We start from the raw sequence: 17,501 nt of genomic DNA, 5'->3' as shown, positions 1-17,501 counted from the left end.
ATCAGCTGTGGCTGGGTTGGGAGTATTTATGTTGGTTACAAGATAAACAGAGAGCACTACGTCACATTCACATTTGGATTTCTCTCTCTGCTGTTCCCCTCCTGGACTAAGTGTCTTGGGTGGGGTGTTTGCTTCAAGTTGAGCTCAGGGACTGATGCAAACCTCCCCCAGGCCAGCACTTAGGAGATGGAGAGTTAAAGTATGCGAGTCTAAAAGGATCGTCTCCTTTGCACTGACCTAATTTTTCTGGGCATCTTCTCACTTTACCAGTGGCCTGTCCAGCTCCACAGTTTGATGTCACCTCATAGGACGTGTCATTAACATGCAGTCGGCCATCTGCTTGCCATGGTGGTCAAAGTGACCCAGATATCCTCACATGAGTCATGGAGATGCTGGTTGAGGAGGAGTGAAGAAAGATGAATTGCTATGTTACAGTTTGTCAGCTATTTGATAAACCACAGTGCCACCTAGTGGATTTATGAGACACGAACAGCAAATGTTGACCTGTCACTATATAAAAATATATATCACTGCTCCAAAGTTTACCTTCATTTCTCCAAAAGTTGATTCTGTTCATCTGGGCGTAGCGTCTCCCACAAAACGCTACGTCCAGATGAACAGAATCAACTTTTGGAGATTTACTTACCTGGATGATTGAGCATACATCAATATGTTTACCTTCATTTAGAAATCCGTTTGACTTTCAAAGAAATTTTAATCATCTCATAAAGCCTGATGTTTGACCTGCACTAAGGTAAAGGAAGAACATAATAAACTTTATCAAGAAGCACAGTGTGACACTTGGGAGCATGGGAGTGATGCCAGCTGAAAATGGGTCTTCGTACATGTGCTCTTAAAAATCATAAATGACTAAAGCTAAGAACGAGCGGTTAATATTTACATCTTTCTAATCTGTTTTCTTTCAAAAAGAAACAGCACTAAACATTTGACCGACTGTCAATAAAAAGATGTCATGTTTTTATTGTTTTTAGACATTCAAAGCTTAGCTGAGAAGACTTGACCAATAATCAAAGGTTTTTCATCTAGTTGTTACTAATGTGTTCCTCATTTGCTATTCTCATTATGTTTAATGATTTGATTATGGTATGAATAAATTAATGGGTTCATACTGTTTTTGTTTTTTGCCTCACGCACGCAAATGTTTAACCCCTAATCCTGCTAGCTGGTAAAAAATTTGATTAATGGCTTAAACAAAAAATGCTGACATTCCCTGTCATACCCTCACCTGCATTTTAACCAAGCTATGATTGTCTCCCTTACGTAATTTTCTTTTTTTTTTCTTGTTGTTATACGTCCACCTGCTGTTTATCACATGCTTTCGTCTCTTGAATGCAAAATCATTTGTGCCTTTCTCTTCCTTCGTTACACATCTGGATCTCTCCTTTCCATTTGTCTTTTAGTCCAGTCCAGATGCAGCCCCTGGTTCTCCACAATCCCCTCTGCCTGACACAGACTCTCTCGAGAAACCGAAGCTTAAGGCCGGAGGTTCTGTGGAAAGCCTGCGCAGTTCACTCAGCGGACAGAGTTCAATGAGTAAGACTTCTTTTAAAAGAACCTTTATTCAGACAAGGGTTTGACTGTGCAAACAGCTGCTTTCATATTTTTCCTACCCGATTCTGAATAAAAACTGTATTTAGGTTCTTTCAAATCAACAAATAATAAGGACAATTTATGCATTTGCATAGATTTAAACAAAAAAAATAGTTGTTTTGAGGCAGCCACAACACTAGATGGTGCTTATAGCATTTGCTGCTGGCTGGTTCTTCTCTGCTTCAGTTATGATTTTTGTGGCATGATTATACCCAGACCTACCACCTGATCCTTGTGTTATGGCCTTGGAGTTTTCAAATTTTTTTTTCTTTTAATCTCTTTAGCTATTTCATTTAATTACATTATTTGGAGTCTTCAACCTTGTGTTTTTTTGTGAAAAAAAAAATACACTGCATCACTTCAAGCTGTGGCTGAAATGAAGACTTGGCCAAGTTTCAGTGAGCCACAGAGCAGACACACAGGCCAGCATATGGTAATGATTAGACAGGAAGTCTTAGCTCTCATATTCCCACACGTCGACATGATTTCAACACACTTTACTCAGAATCAGAGGGAATGTGTTGTTTTTCCCAATAGTTTGTAATACAAGTGATGAAAACCCAGTTTTAAAGTTTCAATCACTGTAAAAAGTAAAGCTACCTGTTACCTATTGTCATGGTTATTGATGTAGAGTGTAATGGAAGGCCTACACTTTTATTTCGAGAAGTTTAGTAATGCCTCTCTATGCTCAGGTGGTCAGACGGTGAGCACCACCGACTCATCAACCAGTAACAGAGAAAGCGTGAAGTCGGAGGACGGCGATGACGAGGAGCCTCCTTATAGAGGACCATTCTGTGGCCGTGCCAGAGTCCATACAGACTTCACTCCTAGCCCCTACGATACGGACTCCCTCAAACTGAAGGTATTATTGGACACTGACAGTAGTGTGCAAAAGTTTTGAGCCACCCTTCATATCTCTGTTTTTCTACTGTGGAGCCAGATTTTCTTTTCATTTTTTACAGTGGTCTTGGGCAATAGTTCTCCAAACTGTCTGAAGGTGTTTCTTTGGACAGAATGAGTGGCTGTTTTTTTCACTCCTTTTGAGTCCAGTGTTAGTCTAGTTATTGTTGGTTGTTTTACAACTTAACACTGACTTATCGATCACCTGAGCATAAAAATGCTCCTAACTCAAGGCATGAGCCAGTCTAACAGCCTGTCACAATAACCCATAATGTGTTCCCATTTCTGTAGCGGACTCTCAGTAATAATAACAAAATAATATTTTTACCTAAACAAGCTGATTCTCAAAGCGTTATTATCTTGGCATAACCCGGCATGGTGTGCAGTGTTCCCCTAAAAAATTGGAGGAAATTCCTCAAGCGGAGGACACAAGAAATGGTGAAACTAAATAAAATATCTAGCGCAGATGAACAGTATCGGAAAGTCGTTTCTTTAAGAAATGGGAAAGAATCCAGCAAAGATCTGGCACTGCACATCTGTAAGGTGCGATGATTTGGGACTGCATTTTAGCCGGCGGTGCTTGGCATCATGTCTCAACTGATGGAATTATGCACGCAAAAAACTGCAGCCCTATTCTGACTTATCAGAAAAGCATCTGCTCTATTTTCAGCATGAGAATGAGCACGAACAAAACACACAATGGATGGATGGCTCAAGACTTTTGCACAATACTGTATGCTGCCTTGTAACTCTGAAAGTTTTTCTACTATAATCTATTTACAGATGTAATAATAGGCTTTCAGCATATTCCTTGCCCTCACAGAGACATTGAATCCTCTATCAGCCAAAGCGGTTTGAAACCTCAGGGTCAAATTTAAAATGTCATGCTCAGCTAACTTATCTTTTCTCCAGCGTGGGGATGTGATTGACATCATCAGCAAGCCTCCAATGGGAACGTGGATGGGCCTGCTGAACAACAAAGTAGGCACCTTCAAGTTCATCTATGTGGATGTGCTGACTGAAGAAGAGGAGAAGCCCAAAAGGCCAGTTCGGAGGAGGAGGAAGGGCCGGCCACCCAAACCCACTTCAGTGGAGGAGCTACTGGATCGTATCGATCTCAAGGTACATTACCAGCTAGATTTTGCCATGTATTGAAAGTGAAGTGGCTTTAATGTAAAAAGTTACGTTCGCTGGTTGCAATCAGTCGGCTGTCTTAACTGGATAATAAGCCCACCCATCTGGCACTTCGGTAAAAGCAAACAAATGCTTTGAAGCAAATGAAAATATTGTGTTAGGCAAATATCTCAAGCACATTTGCAGACAAGCGGAGATAAATATAGTATATCTAATTACAGGCTGCACAGCTTTGGATGTTTGATTTGCCACTGACGCATAAACATTAACACCCACACTGTGACTGCCACACCCCGACAAATAGTTCGCATCTTTCATCAAAACCTACACATCACTGTGAGCGTGATATCATTTCCTCCCACCCGGGCAGCCAGCAGGCCTCACTTCCCCAAATAGAGAGAGAAGTTTTGTGTGTTGTCTCTTTCATCCCATTCCAATTTGGTGGCCAAGCCGCAGATTAAAGATTAATGCTACTAAGCTGTGAATCTGGCTCTTATAAGTGCATCAGAGTGCTCATGTCCTCCCAGATTTGTGCAGTGGGGAACGGATGTTATACATGATATACAACCACAGTGCATTCATTTTTTCAGGTGGTTTAAATGGCAAAGAAAACGTGAGAAATAACTTCAAGCTCAACATTTTTCTCGATCTCTCCTTTTAGCCTGCCATGTCATCTTGAGCCCAGTAGCCAGAAACCTAAAAAATGAAAGTTGGTTAGTGAATAAGGAAAAAAGACAAAATAATCCATTATCTTCAGATCATTTTTGGCTACCTCAGTGGCAGTTTTATACTAGATGTAAATCAATTGTAGTGAATGCCTCAGTAATCTTTTATAGTTCCAGCCTTTCTCAGGTTTTCCTCCGTTGCAGTATCCATCCCAGCAGGATAAGCTATCTAAGCACTAAATATTCTAAAATTGAGCTGTCACAGGCCAAAGTAGTAGTATTACTTTGTGTTTTTGGAACTTCTAGGCCAACATTTGGTTACACTGGAAAATCAGATTTCAACAGGGCCTCTCTGTAACTGAAGTGTAAATCTCCTCATCCCTGTTGTTTTCCACCAGTGGACTCTGCCAAATAGTCTTCGGATGTGGAGCGTGTTTACATATTTCAGCTGGCACAAAAACACGAAAAAATTGGTGAATAAGAGGAGCCAGCTGCCTGTGTTTGTGTTAGTTGGTGGTCCTTTGTTTAGTCCCGCATCATCCAGCAGAAACGGGACAGACCAACCTAGTTCTCTGCCCTGGACTCCAGCGCTGTAATTGATGGTCTTGCTCATGACACACGGTCTCAATATTTGTCCAACAAAAACGTGTGGGTCGCACAGGCGTGGAACCGAGCGATATTCAAAGTGGAAGCGGTCGCTGTGTTGCTGTCAGTGGACTTTGCGCTCACACGGGGTGTATCCCAAAATAAAATCAAAAAAACTTTCATTGTGTCACTTCAGATAACACAGTGGTTTGAGTGACTTGCTTTAGTGTGTGTTTGTGTTGGTGGGTAATACATTGACATCTGTGGTTGAGAAGTATTTTGATGAAACTCTTTGAACCCTCACTTGTTCCCACGTGTGTTGGTTTCCTTTTCAAAATCTTGCTTGCCATTTTGGTCACAGCCAGCTGTGGCCATGTTCTCCACGATGGTGATGCTAGCTCGCTCGTTTATTATTATTTTTGGCCTCATATATCTGTCACCATTTCAAAAGTTGCGCTACATTAAAATGTGTCGACAGATTAGCAGCCATAACAGAATTAGCTGTGGCGTAATGTGATTACATGGCACCAAAAATATCAAAATAGCAGTTCAGATGTTGCCCTGCAGTTTAAAAATGGAGACAGGAAATTATGAGCAGATGAACAGTATCTGTTGTACAGAAGTTCTTCTTTTTGTTTTTGTTTTTTTAACCTGGTGAATTTTATGCTTCTGCTCCTGGTCGTGTGACTGAGATCAGTGTATTTTTCTTTAGTCTGCTGCATTTATTTTATTTGGTCTTTAAACAGCCTCGAGCTTAGCTTGTTGCTTTCTCTTGAATAGGATTACATGCCCACTTTCTTGTTCAATGGCTACGAGGACCTGGACACGTTCAAGTTGCTGGAAGAAGAGGACTTGGATGAACTGAACATCAGCGATCCTCAGCACAGAGCTGTACTGCTCACTGCAGTGGAGCTGCTGCAGGAGTATGACAGTAAGTAGACCGTTTAGACTGTTTCCATGAGTTTATGTTTTTGATTGTGGTTTTTTTATATAAGGACATCTTCATGTAACCTCAAAATATTGTTGTGTGCCAGAGTTTTTAGGATAACAGTGAAGGAAACCTGACAAACTGAAATATAAATTTAGATTTATGCAGCAGCAGATTACAGGAGCCAAACAGGGAAAGGGAAATCTGAAGGAAGTGACTAAAAAGTGGTCCCTCGTTTATCGCGGGAGTTACGTTCTAAAAATAACCCGCGATAGGTGAAATCCGCGAAGTAGCCAATTATTATAGATGTTTTAAGGCTGTAAAACCCCTCACTACACACTTTATACAGTTTTCTCAGACAGACATGAACATTTTCACACTTTTCTCTCTTGCTTAAACACTCTGAAAGTTCAAACCTTCGTAGAAAAATAAGTCCAGTATTATAGAATGAAACCAAAACATTTCGTCGACATTGTTGTTTGTTGGGGAGAAAACTTAAATACAACATACACTACAGCACTTCAGAGTCACACTGCCAGCGATCGAAGACTTATGTAAACTTGACAAGCTGAACGCATTCTGTACTGTATAGGAGACACGGCACGAGATTGATTGACAATGGTCTGCAGCCAATCAGGACACAGAACACAATGCGCTGTTAAAAAAAAAAAAAAAGGCATTCAAAATTGCACAAAAAAAAAATCAGCAAAACAGTGAAAGGTGAACTGTGTTATAGCGAGGGACCACTGTATGTATTATGTATATATTATGAGAAAATAATACTTTAAAGTACAAGGAAATCATTTGCCTTTCTGTGACTTTCTGTGAGCAGGTAGCAGCGATCCAGAGCGCAGTGGAATGTCAGGTTCCCAGGAAAAGCTGCTGCTGGAGGGTCGGAGCATAGTGGGAGACTCCCCACGGGATTCTGGGTGCTACGAGAGCAATGAGAACCTGGAGAATGGTAACGCTTGCTTTACTTAGTTTGTGCCACCATTACCCAAAGCCCACTGGGTATTAGGCTAACTAAGGCCTATTCTTGTTCTACTCTAGTCCTAGTACCACAGTGACTCCTTTGCCCTTTTCCTGTCTGGACCTTCACCTCTCTCCATCACTTGTATTGCACTGCATCTTAACACCCTGACCATGTCACTCCTTTGAATTAGCATCTTCCTAAAAGCTCATCTTTCCATCTGCCTTACCTTCCCCCAATCTTTACAAAGCCCTTATTCACTTCAGACACTTTTACTGTGCTTGCACTCTACTTTCTTCACCACTCTTTTCATCTTATAGGCATTCTTTATCATCAGTGCCTAAGTCCAGTTGTAACTGAGAAGGAGCCAAGCCCCAGACCACTAAGCCTAGTCCACCCCACAATACTGGGAACACAGAGGGGGACGCGCTCCCCAATGCACAAAACCGTTCTGAAGAGAACAAAATCACTGCCCACTCATGGACTCTGCTTCCCAACTGTCTCACCTGTGGGCGCAAGGCCTGTAGGTGGATATGAGGAAGACGATTGTGAGCTCAGAGAATATTTCTGTTGAGTGTTTCTAATCCAGATATAAACTTGCAGAGTAGTTTGCCAGTGCACGCTTGAGCTTTCTTGCAGTGCTGATTCTCTCAGCCGATTGAAATTTAGACAAATTTAACAGTCAGATGTCAGATCACAGCTAGCAGCTCATCTTATCATCACCGATTCATTGTTTTATTTGTTTTGTTTATAGCGACCATATTGCACAGTCATATACAGTATGTGCTTAAAATGATGTGGATGAAAACATTTTCAAACTATAGTGCAGTTTTGTTGTTTTTCTTAGAGGTTTGGGGTCTTATTTTTCCAATCGATTGTGTACGTGTTGAGACTGGTCTCTGCAAAAGACTGTATTCTTCCTCCACACGTAGGATCATTTTAACAGCTCAAACACTCACCGATTACTGCTTTTTTTCTGTATCTGTATGGCCCCAGTGTAACTACTGGTTTCCCTTTTATGTACATATATGTTGTTAAGGCTGAAGAGCAAAGCAAAGCTTAAATCTCTACTCTTGCAGTCTGCAAGAGTAGAGATTTAAGCTGTGGAATAAAACCACTTCTCTGATTAAAAAAGGACTCTGGTGCTGCTTGTTTGATTTCTGTTTCGCCTTTTTTGTCTGTTTTTCCTTTCATGCCTCTAAACGCTGTTCACAAACTAGCTCCTTAACAATTAGTAAACACTCTGCATTTCTTCTTGTGCTTTCAGGGCTCCACAGCTGTTCTCTCGGTACAAATCAGTAAGGGAAAAGTAGTCATTTTGTATTATTAGTATTGTGTAATCTAATGCAATTATTATTATTAATTTAAGATTTAGACCTGATACTAGATTTTCATATTTTCTCATGCAACATGCAATACTGTGCTAAAGTTTTGAGCCACACGCTTGTTTTTTGTTTTAAATATTTTGCCAGGAAATAGATGCTGTGATTTATAGAAATATGTGCAAACATATGTGGAAATACAGTTTTTGCCTTATATAATTCTAAAAAGCTTTAAAGTGAATTTGATATGGCTGCTTTTATTCTTAAACACAGCCTGAACTCTCTTAGACAAGCTGTTCCTGTCATTACTGTCAGTCTTCAATAGTTCTCCAGCCTTCTTGAAAGACATTAAAAGCTCTTCTTTGGATGTTCGCTGCCTTTTGTTCCAGTCTTGTTAAGATGATCCCACACTGCTTCAGTAATGTTAAGGTCTGGGCTCTGGGGATGCCAATCCATGATTGATAGCGTTTCATTGGGTGTGTTTGCAATCACTAAAATGCTGAAAAATGAAGCTGTTGCCTAAACCTGACAGTACTTTTAACCATTCATAGTTCCATCATTTTTGACAAGATCCCTGATGCATCTCTTAGTTCCTGTGTCGGGTCTTTGCTGGATATCTTAAGGACATGAGTGCTATTCATCTGCTGTACATATTCTTTTGGGCCTACCACTTCTTGTGTCTTCCACTTGTCCGGTTTCCTTATTTTTAAGGACACACTGCATTCAATGCTGAGATACATTTGATTTCCTGCCTATCAAACTTTTATCTTTGAAGTTCCTGTTGAATCTGCAAAACATTTACACAGGCCCGTTTAAAATTGGTTCTTTCTCAGTTGTCAGTTATGTGTAGACACAACACTAGTTCATGCTTTGAGTCGGGTGCCTTTTTGTGCTCGTCTGACTCACTAAACTCAAAAAAAATCTGAACCTGGTCAGGTATTGAAAAAGCAGTCAATGTCCAAAGAAAAAATATGCCCCAAAATCTGGAGAGCTATTGCTCAAGGCCATTTTTAAAAGCTATAAGAATGTCTGGCTCCTTCAGGGCAAAATATAAAAATAAAAGTGGTGGCTCAAGACTTTTGCAAAGTACCGTAATTAAAACAATTAAATCTGAATCTGGTAAATTTTGAGAAAAATGTGAATGAATACTTTTTAGGAGTAAATAATAGTATCCGGCATGTTATCTGGTATTTTATGACTTTTTATATCAAAATAAACTTGGTAGTAGTTACTATTAGAGGGAATGGGAAAGGCTTCCATTTCTTTTAAAGGATGTTTCCAACGTAAAGAATAGATTCATTAATATGCTATTGTATATTAATGAGTATTTCTGAATATTTATTTATCTAGAGTATTGGCAAAGGGCAGCATGAATTTTTATAATGGAAGATAACTCAAAACCAACCAACAGATGTCATTTAAACTTTATAATTTTGGGGAAAACGTCACTGTAGAGCCCTGAATGTCTGCTCTTCTTTAACATTCTGATTCCTCTGTATAGATGCAGCAGATCTTCCTCCAATCATTAAATAACTCGGTTATTAAAATACTCCTTTAATGCATTAATTAATGCTGGCTAAAAATATTATTTATAATATGTAATGTGTGTGTGTATGTGTATCATGAGTGCACACAGAACTTTTTTTAACTGTATTTTTTTTATTAAACAAATCTTTTTGGGGGCATCAATGCAGTCCATTAAGGTATTTTCCCCCAAAAATGACTGAATGCCCAAACACATTTTCAGCTTATATTTCATTTATAATCTGAAAGATGCTAAATTAGTCACAGAACAGAGTTCAGCCAGTTACCTGTTTCCCATCTGTGTGCCGCTGTCACAGCAAAGTATAGTATCCTGACTAAAGAAATAATTAAATTTAGAGATTGTAATTAAGAGTGATGCAACGGTATGTGCATAATTATGCAATTATGTATTTAAAGGTATAGCTTACCATCCTTTTTAACCTTCGTAGTCAGTCAACAAACTTTTCTGATACACATGAGAACTGTTGAAGCATTTCTTGGGATTTCATCTATTGAACTCCTTCCTGTCATTCCACTGTTGAGTTGCACTATATGGCTCTCATCCATTTCATTCATCCATTTTGCTCTGTAAACCAAAGGATATATGGTAAGTTACTTCATACTTTTGTTCCAAGGCTTTTGAAGTCCCCCGTTCAGGCAGCTTTCTTTGGGGTTATTTCTATAGTGCCAACAAAAGTTCATGAATCAGAACACTTATCTTCATATCTCATCTTTAGAAGCCCTGTCTGCTTTTGACTGGCTAATGTTGTAAGGATTTGATGTTTCTATCAGTTTTATTTTTTTATTTAGTTTTCAGACCCACAGGAAAGTGAGTATTGGTGTTAATTCATTTTTTTCCTCTAATAAATTTTTCTTCATTTTTGCAAAAAGTCATCACAGAGGACAGCAAATGTCTGTGGTGCAATAAATGGACAAATTGGAGTCCTGCAGTGTGCAAGCTGCTGAATTTTTACAGACATAAAAATGTAAAACAGTTGGGAGGAAAGGCAGCCAAGACAGTAAAGAACACTCATGCTGAGTCATGCACGGTATTTGCATGAATAGAGTATTTATATTAGCGCAAGTCTTTCCATGAGAAGTGGAAGAGTGAGAAACGTATTCACTGTAAAGAGGGAGAAACCTTGGAAACTATCTAGAGTTCAAAGCTAAGAGAATTTTTTTTTATTTTCCAGGTAAAAGCAGGAAAGCAACCAGTCATTTTTCAGCAGGACACCAGTCTCCAGATTACCCAACACTGCCCATGACTCTTTCTACAGAGGCTCTTCAGCAGAACAGCAAAAATCAGCGCACAAAGTTTCCAAAAAGTTTCTTCATCAAGCCCTCCCTTAAGGGCTTCAACCTGCTCGGGCTGCGAAAAGCCCAAAGACGGTCTCCAATCCCAGCCAGCCGCAGCTGCGAGGACCTTGATGGTCCCCCGCAGCCCACCGGACCCTGGAAGCGCTCCCACTCTCTGGGAGATCTGCAGAACTTTGAGCAGAAGAACGATCTCAGTGTGGAGCTTAAGCTTAGTAAGGAAATACCCAAATCAGGCAAAACTAGCCCCATCAAGCCCTGTAGAGACGCCGTTTCTCCAGCTCAAAATGGGACTCCAACGGTTAGTCCTAAAGGAAGGGCTGATAGGCCGCCAGTACCCTCACAGCTTCGCCTACGCTCTTCTTGTCCAACATCAATGTCCTCCAACCCTCCAGAGCCCCTTTCCAGCCCCACTCCAAGTCCTCCTGATTCTAGTGCTAGTGGGGAGAGGGTGATGCGGACTCACCCCAAAAAGCCTCCCATCCCTCCCCCTGTACCTGCAAAGAAATCTAGAGAGAGACTAGCCAATGGCCTTCGTCACCCCCCTCTCTCCCTTCCCTCCTCGCCATCCCCTACCGCCTCGCCTACCCACTCCTTCAATCGCTCTCAACCCAGCAGCCCTATAATCCGCAGCCCTGGCCTGAGTGCCCCTGCTCTGCCTCCCAAGACCCCAAGTACTCCAGCCAGTCCATGTGCCACCTCATCAGCCTCATCCATGGGCGAGGAATCCGGCACTCCACCAGCGGTGCACCCTCCCTGGCTCTCGGATCTTGGAGGCAAGATGGCTGTTACGAGGAAACTTTCCCATACCAAGATAGGTCCTGATCTTTTTACCCTCCTGGAGCAACGGCTGCAGAGTGAGGGCATTGATCTTACCGAGGAGCCCTACTCTGACAAGGTTAGTTAAGCATCATCTAAAACATGAAAAGTTACCTCATATTTTACATTACAAATTACATTTTACTTTCACTGGTGATAGATGAATTTATAACCAGTTCAGATACCATTAAAATGAAGGGTGACAGTTTAACATTGAATCATTAAAAAGCTTAAAACTGGTTTCCTTCAGTAACTGTTTGTTCTTGAAGCAGAAGTTTTTGTGCTGAAAAATAGATGTACACACACAGATAGGATATTTGGTTTTTAAAAAGAATCACATCCTTTTCAGTGCTCAAGAAAAATATTTGATTTATAAAAATCCAAACCACCTTCAGGCCATACTTTTCTGGCGTCAGGGTCTTTTGGTTCAGCATTGTAACATGCCTAACTTAACTCAGTCATAATTTTACCGAAGCTCTGATCCAAATAATTTTGTGTTCAGGGCAAAAACATGAGCAGCTTGCTTTTGGAACTTGGTTTAAAAATAGACGCTAATAGAGTCTAGAGTCTGTGTGTTTCTCATTGTGTGCGCATGCCGTTTTATATCTAAAGGCATTTATTTGTGAGTGTGGGTGGGTGAGGGTGTGTGTGTGTGTGTGTGTGTGTGTGTGTGTGTGTGTGTGCGTGCATGCGCAATAATAAATATGCTGGAGCTGAGAAGGAAAGACTGTGGCTTGAGTCTCACTATGATGCGGTTCAGACTGTTAAGTTTATGGGCTGAATCTTACTGAAGGCAGACGGGGTTATAAAACCTCCTGGCTCTTGCCAGACCCCAGGCTGGGCCCCTTGAACATGTTGGAGCCCCCAGCACTGGCAAGAAAACAACACACATGCAAACAGAGGCATCAAGTGATGAGGTGAGAAGTGGGGCCCTCGACCACAGCAGAGCTCTGCTGGATTCCTGTTAGTCATAAGTGGACTGGCAGAGACATGAGAGGCGCATTGTTGTCTTACTAGCAACGTGTGCCAGTGCGCCTTGAGGCTTCACTCTGGCTGTCAGAAGTCAGTTAGGTAACTTAATGAATGATTTAGATTATGAGTGAATCAGTATCTACAGATTTCAGTGAAGGAGGGCGTTAGGGCATGGCTAGTAGAGATTGTAGGGGGGGGAAAGAAGATGAAAGTGTTTTGCGATTTGATGGAGCAGCATAGCAAAGTTTTGAATGAAGGTAGGAAATAGGACAGGACCCAGGGGTTCATACATTCCTGGTGAAGGAGCAGATGGACACTTTTGGATGACACTGATGTTGGAAATGGGGAGGAGGTGATTTGCATGAATAGCTGTCTAAAAGGTCAAATGAAAGAATAGACGTTTCAAAGAACAGGAACGCATTTGCTTATTGATTTTAGAAGGCGTTTAATGATACTAGCTTTAAGTGGTTTCAAAGTGTTGTTCTCTCCTAGCCATATTCAATGTCTTTCTCACAACTTTCCTCCTTCAGCACGGCCGATGCGGCATCCCCCACCCGCTGGTACAGCGTTACTCCGAGGATCTGGAGCAGCCAGTCAAAGACGTGGCGTCTACCATAGACCAGCTCAGAGTCAAAGAGCTCCGTAAACAACACCGCATGGCTGTAAGGGAACAATAATTATCCTGAGTGTTTCGATAGAGTCCACTTTTGGGCAATTTTATGCATTTTAGTGTGAGATAAATGCTGTGAGGCTTTTCTGAAATGTAACAATGAAGCCTGGAAAATTGGTCAGTTCGAAGGACCAAAAGCCATTGTTGGGGTGAAGTGCAAATTACGGTTGTTTGGCTATCTAATGGTCCAGCTAAATGTGGAAATAATAAAGGGAATGGCTATGTAATTACTGTTATGAAACAACAGTAAAAGCACTAAAGATGTTAATAGAGCCTCATGAGTTGTTCAGAAACAGAGCTTTCTGGCCAAAGTTGCCTACAAAATGCACCATCATCCTGTGAAGCTAATGATTTTTAAACCACTGTGTCACTCAGATCCCCTCTGGAGGTTTGACGGAGATGTGCCGAAAGCCTCCCACCTTAGGAAACATCAGCACAGTCTCCGATTGGCTCATCTCCATCGGCCTACCCATGTACTCCACAACTCTGGCAACAGCAGGGATTGACACGCTGAGCCGCGTGGCCTTGTTAACCGAGAGCAGTGCGTGGGAAGCTGGGGTGCGGGACGAACGTCACGTCCGCCGCCTGATCTGTGAGGCGCGATCGGTCCACGCACACAGAGAGGTTCAGTCGTAATCATGCTGGTGGAGTAGAGTCGCATCAACTCACTGATCCGCACCATCTCGTGGTCAGTAGGTGGCCTTGGGTAAATTGGCCCTCACGGCACTACAGCGTTTCTTCTCGCACATGTTAAAGACATATCCTGCTCTCTGATTTTTTTTTTCCTTTCTCTTTTATCACGCTGTCTTTTTTCCAAATGTTTACGACATCGAGGAGTTCCTCCAAACAGCCAAGACAAGATATCAGATGCCTTTAAAAGAAAAAAGACAAAAAAGACTGTAGACTCACTGTGTGGGATGACTTCCATTCTGAAGACATCTCCCAAAGTCTTAAAATAAAGACTTGGATCTGCCTTTAAGGATGATAGCACACAGGGTTTTTTTTTTTTTTTTTTTAAGGATGGATTTTTTTTTTTAAAAAGAAAACCAAGAAAGACTATTTTCTGCATATTTCATAAGTGCTTCATTTTTCATCTGTCGTGTGGCAGAGGCAACTTAATCTGAGGGTCATTTAAGGAAGTAGCTCAGCCAAAGCGACATAATTCGATGTTTGCTTCCCACTAATAGTTTCACGATGACGCGACACATTTAATATCTGGACTGTTAATCGACTAAATACACACACCAAACAATGGCTTCGAGGTGGCTTATTTTGTGTCATGCTTATATATTGTAGCATAGTGCACATCTTAATTTCAAAATGACTCGTGTTAAAATTTGTGTTTTGCATTTTGATCGTTGCGGGCTTACTTCGAGCCCACCCTGTCATTTTATAGTTCTGTATTTTATACTTTACCCTTTCACAACAATATCCTGGATGGGCACTTTGCTCTTATATAACGTCTTAAAGAAAGCTCTGTTTTGCTGTAGAATTTACAATCACCTCTCGCTGAAATAATACATTCCCTGGTGTGTCAACGGACCTTTTAAGTTGCCTTACCATTATGATTGAGGAGCTACAAAGACTGAGACTGAACTGTGGCATATATCCTATACTATACATATTATACATGCATTCTCAACTAGATCATTTCACTGATATACATGGATGTGGAGCCCAGAACATGTTTCTAAGTGATTGAAGTGTTCATTCCAGTGAAGCCAGGCTAATACCACAACACCACAGGCTTGCCACAGGCATGACCATTGCTTGCTGAACATCTCTGGACCATATTAAAACACACTGACTGTACGCGTTACAGAGGGGTTATGGAACCGGGAAGCACGAAGACACAGCTGACGTCTGGGCTGTCAGGTCCCGAATTTACTGGACTGTCGACAATGGCTGCAGCGTTGAGGAATTTAAATCATAGCAGAACAATAAGCTGTGTGGGATGTATTTTCTTTTCTTCAAATCAATGCTAGTATGAGTTGTCAAACAGTTAAAAGGAATGGTCGATGCAAGCTGTCACATCAGGTGAAAAGCTGACCTCCGTGTTCAGAAAAACAAGTTTTAAAATTCAGGGAAATGCTGAGCGAGGTCGGCCTGAGGGGGGAGGGAATCTTGGGATCAAAAACACAACTGAAACTATCCAGAATCTCATTAGTCTTTCGTTTGCGCACGCTAAATGAAACTGAACAAATAAATATTATTTCTCTCCCTCCCTTTTTATTTCTAACAGTTATAACTTTTGTAGCCAGAATCAAGCTGATGACTTACTTCATTTCATTAATCGAAATTCTGAACAACAGTTACTCCAAAATTTAGAGGTTATGTTTTGCAGTGGGCACTTGGCAGGCAGATGGATCGATGGATATACGATGCCTTTTTTCCTCTCAATCAAAGTGGTGCTCTGGGCTAAGTGAGGAGAGGGGGTCGTTAGTAGAAGACCCGAAAAGTGTTTTGTAAAGATTGAAAATACTGACACTGTAAATGCACTTTAGATGGTCTAACTGTTTTATAGGCAAAAATTGGCTACATTTTGTTCATAGGTCCATTAATGGACAACTTTGTCAGGTAATGTAAAGAGTTTCAAAGGGGTTATGCTGGTATTTTAATGTAGTATTGAGTTCCCAATGCCAAGTTTAATTCAACTGAGTTCCAGTTACTCACTTCCAGTTTGTTTTGCAACCTAAATTCTTAATTACATATATGAAATGCTTAGCAGAAGTTGCACATTCTGTATATGTAATTGATATTTAAATAACTTATTTTTTGCTTTTTTTTTTTCATGTCATCTTGTAATTAGCTGTATTATATGAATAGCAATACCTTCCTGCGTAATGCATATTGCTTTAGCCAGTAAGGAGCGACAGTATGTATTGTAAAATATGTGTACAAATAATTTTATTTGGTTTTCATCTACCTAATGATTGTCCATACAGATTTGCCTGTGTATTGAAACAACAAAAGCAATGTCCATAACTATTTGTCATTCTGAAATATAATAAACTGTTTCTTGCAATGACTGTGGCCTGCTCATTGCAACTATACAGCTGTACCCACAAAGGCAAAGTAGTGGAAAGCTATGTGTAAGCTATACACTGGCTTTGGGCCTGTGTGCTGGACTGTTGAGATCTGTTTTAAATATATATTAAAACAATAACCTAAAAAAACCAAAGACCCAAGACTTGCACTGTACTGAGCGCATTTTGTTTTTAGAGAACTTGCTTGTGCCACAGAAAACTAATAAAGAGGCAAGAGATGATCTGTTATCATGTTTGGAATTGGCAGATCTGAATAACCTCATGTAGATACTATAATGCCAAAGGCTCAGTTGGCAGAACTCTGTAAAGACAAGGAGCTTAGAAACAGTGTCTTTTGTCTGGCTCATAATGCCTCATTTCAAAAACTATACACACATCAGCTCATGACAACAAGATCCAAAGCAAATTTGTTCTGCAGGCAGTCTGTCTAGCCTTTGTTGCAGTGCAGCTGTTGACAGCGAAAGCGCACTGAGGTTTTCCAGTCTTATTCGTGTTGAGGAGTCACAAATGGATAAAGAGCAGAGTGTAAACCCCGGTTTGGTTATATGTCCCCCCCCCCATCCCTGTCGATGACTGCATGCGTCATTTGGGAGTCGATTTTACTTGCATGGCAGTCATCTCGGCTCATGTCTATCTTTCTTCGGAGTGAAAACGCAGCTAAACAAGCATTTCCTTCAAGATGGATAAGATCAAAAATATGTGATGGCTGCAAAAGAAACCCTCCAACAAATAAGCAGCAACAGTTCAACAATCTCTTATAGTTTTATAGTCTTATAGTTATACTTTATGCCTACCCGACTCAATGTCAGAAAGAACCACTGCTCATTGAAACTGACATATTTCAGGGGGAAAGGTTTACAGTGAACCTTGTCTGCTTTAGCTGATTTGCCATTATTCTGAATCACTTCTCTTTCCAAGCTTTTGAATGGATGCTGTATAACTTCATCTTGCCACAGCCTATAATGAAAGCTCCCTAAGATCCTGAGGGATTCTTGATAGAACAATCCACCATACATGATACCTCATTGGCCATTTTATTA

At 40.8% G+C, this 17,501-nt stretch overlaps 1 protein-coding gene across 5 annotated transcripts in view; it reads left to right on the top strand.

Moving 5' to 3' along the window:
• sash1a (SAM and SH3 domain containing 1a) overlaps positions 1-16,439 on the top strand; it is a 174,736-nt gene extending 158,297 nt beyond the window's left edge. For 4 of the 5 annotated variants that reach the window (XM_082506747.1, XM_082506746.1, XM_082506749.1 and 1 more), the window contains 8 exons: positions 1,422-1,554; positions 2,304-2,473; positions 3,424-3,633; positions 5,676-5,826; positions 6,656-6,784; positions 10,833-11,851; positions 13,275-13,406; positions 13,790-16,439. In XM_082506747.1, the coding sequence (XP_082362873.1) occupies positions 1,422-1,554; positions 2,304-2,473; positions 3,424-3,633; positions 5,676-5,826; positions 6,656-6,784; positions 10,833-11,851; positions 13,275-13,406; positions 13,790-14,050 (2,205 nt within the window). In that variant the 3' untranslated portion in view covers positions 14,051-16,439. Of the gene's footprint in view, positions 1-1,421; positions 1,555-2,303; positions 2,474-3,423; positions 3,634-5,675; positions 5,827-6,655; positions 6,785-7,113; positions 7,924-10,832; positions 11,852-13,274; positions 13,407-13,789 lie in introns of those variants that run through there. The other variant, XM_082506750.1, reaches the window with a different exon arrangement.
• The last annotated feature ends 1,062 nt before the right edge of the window (positions 16,440-17,501 follow it).

Source organism: Aulonocara stuartgranti (assembly GCF_965226115.1).
Source record: "Aulonocara stuartgranti genome assembly, chromosome: 15".
Lineage (NCBI taxonomy): Eukaryota > Metazoa > Chordata > Actinopteri > Cichliformes > Cichlidae > Aulonocara > Aulonocara stuartgranti.
The sequence above is the reverse complement of the archived record's forward strand: the minus strand, read 5'-3'. Positions and strand labels throughout refer to the sequence as shown.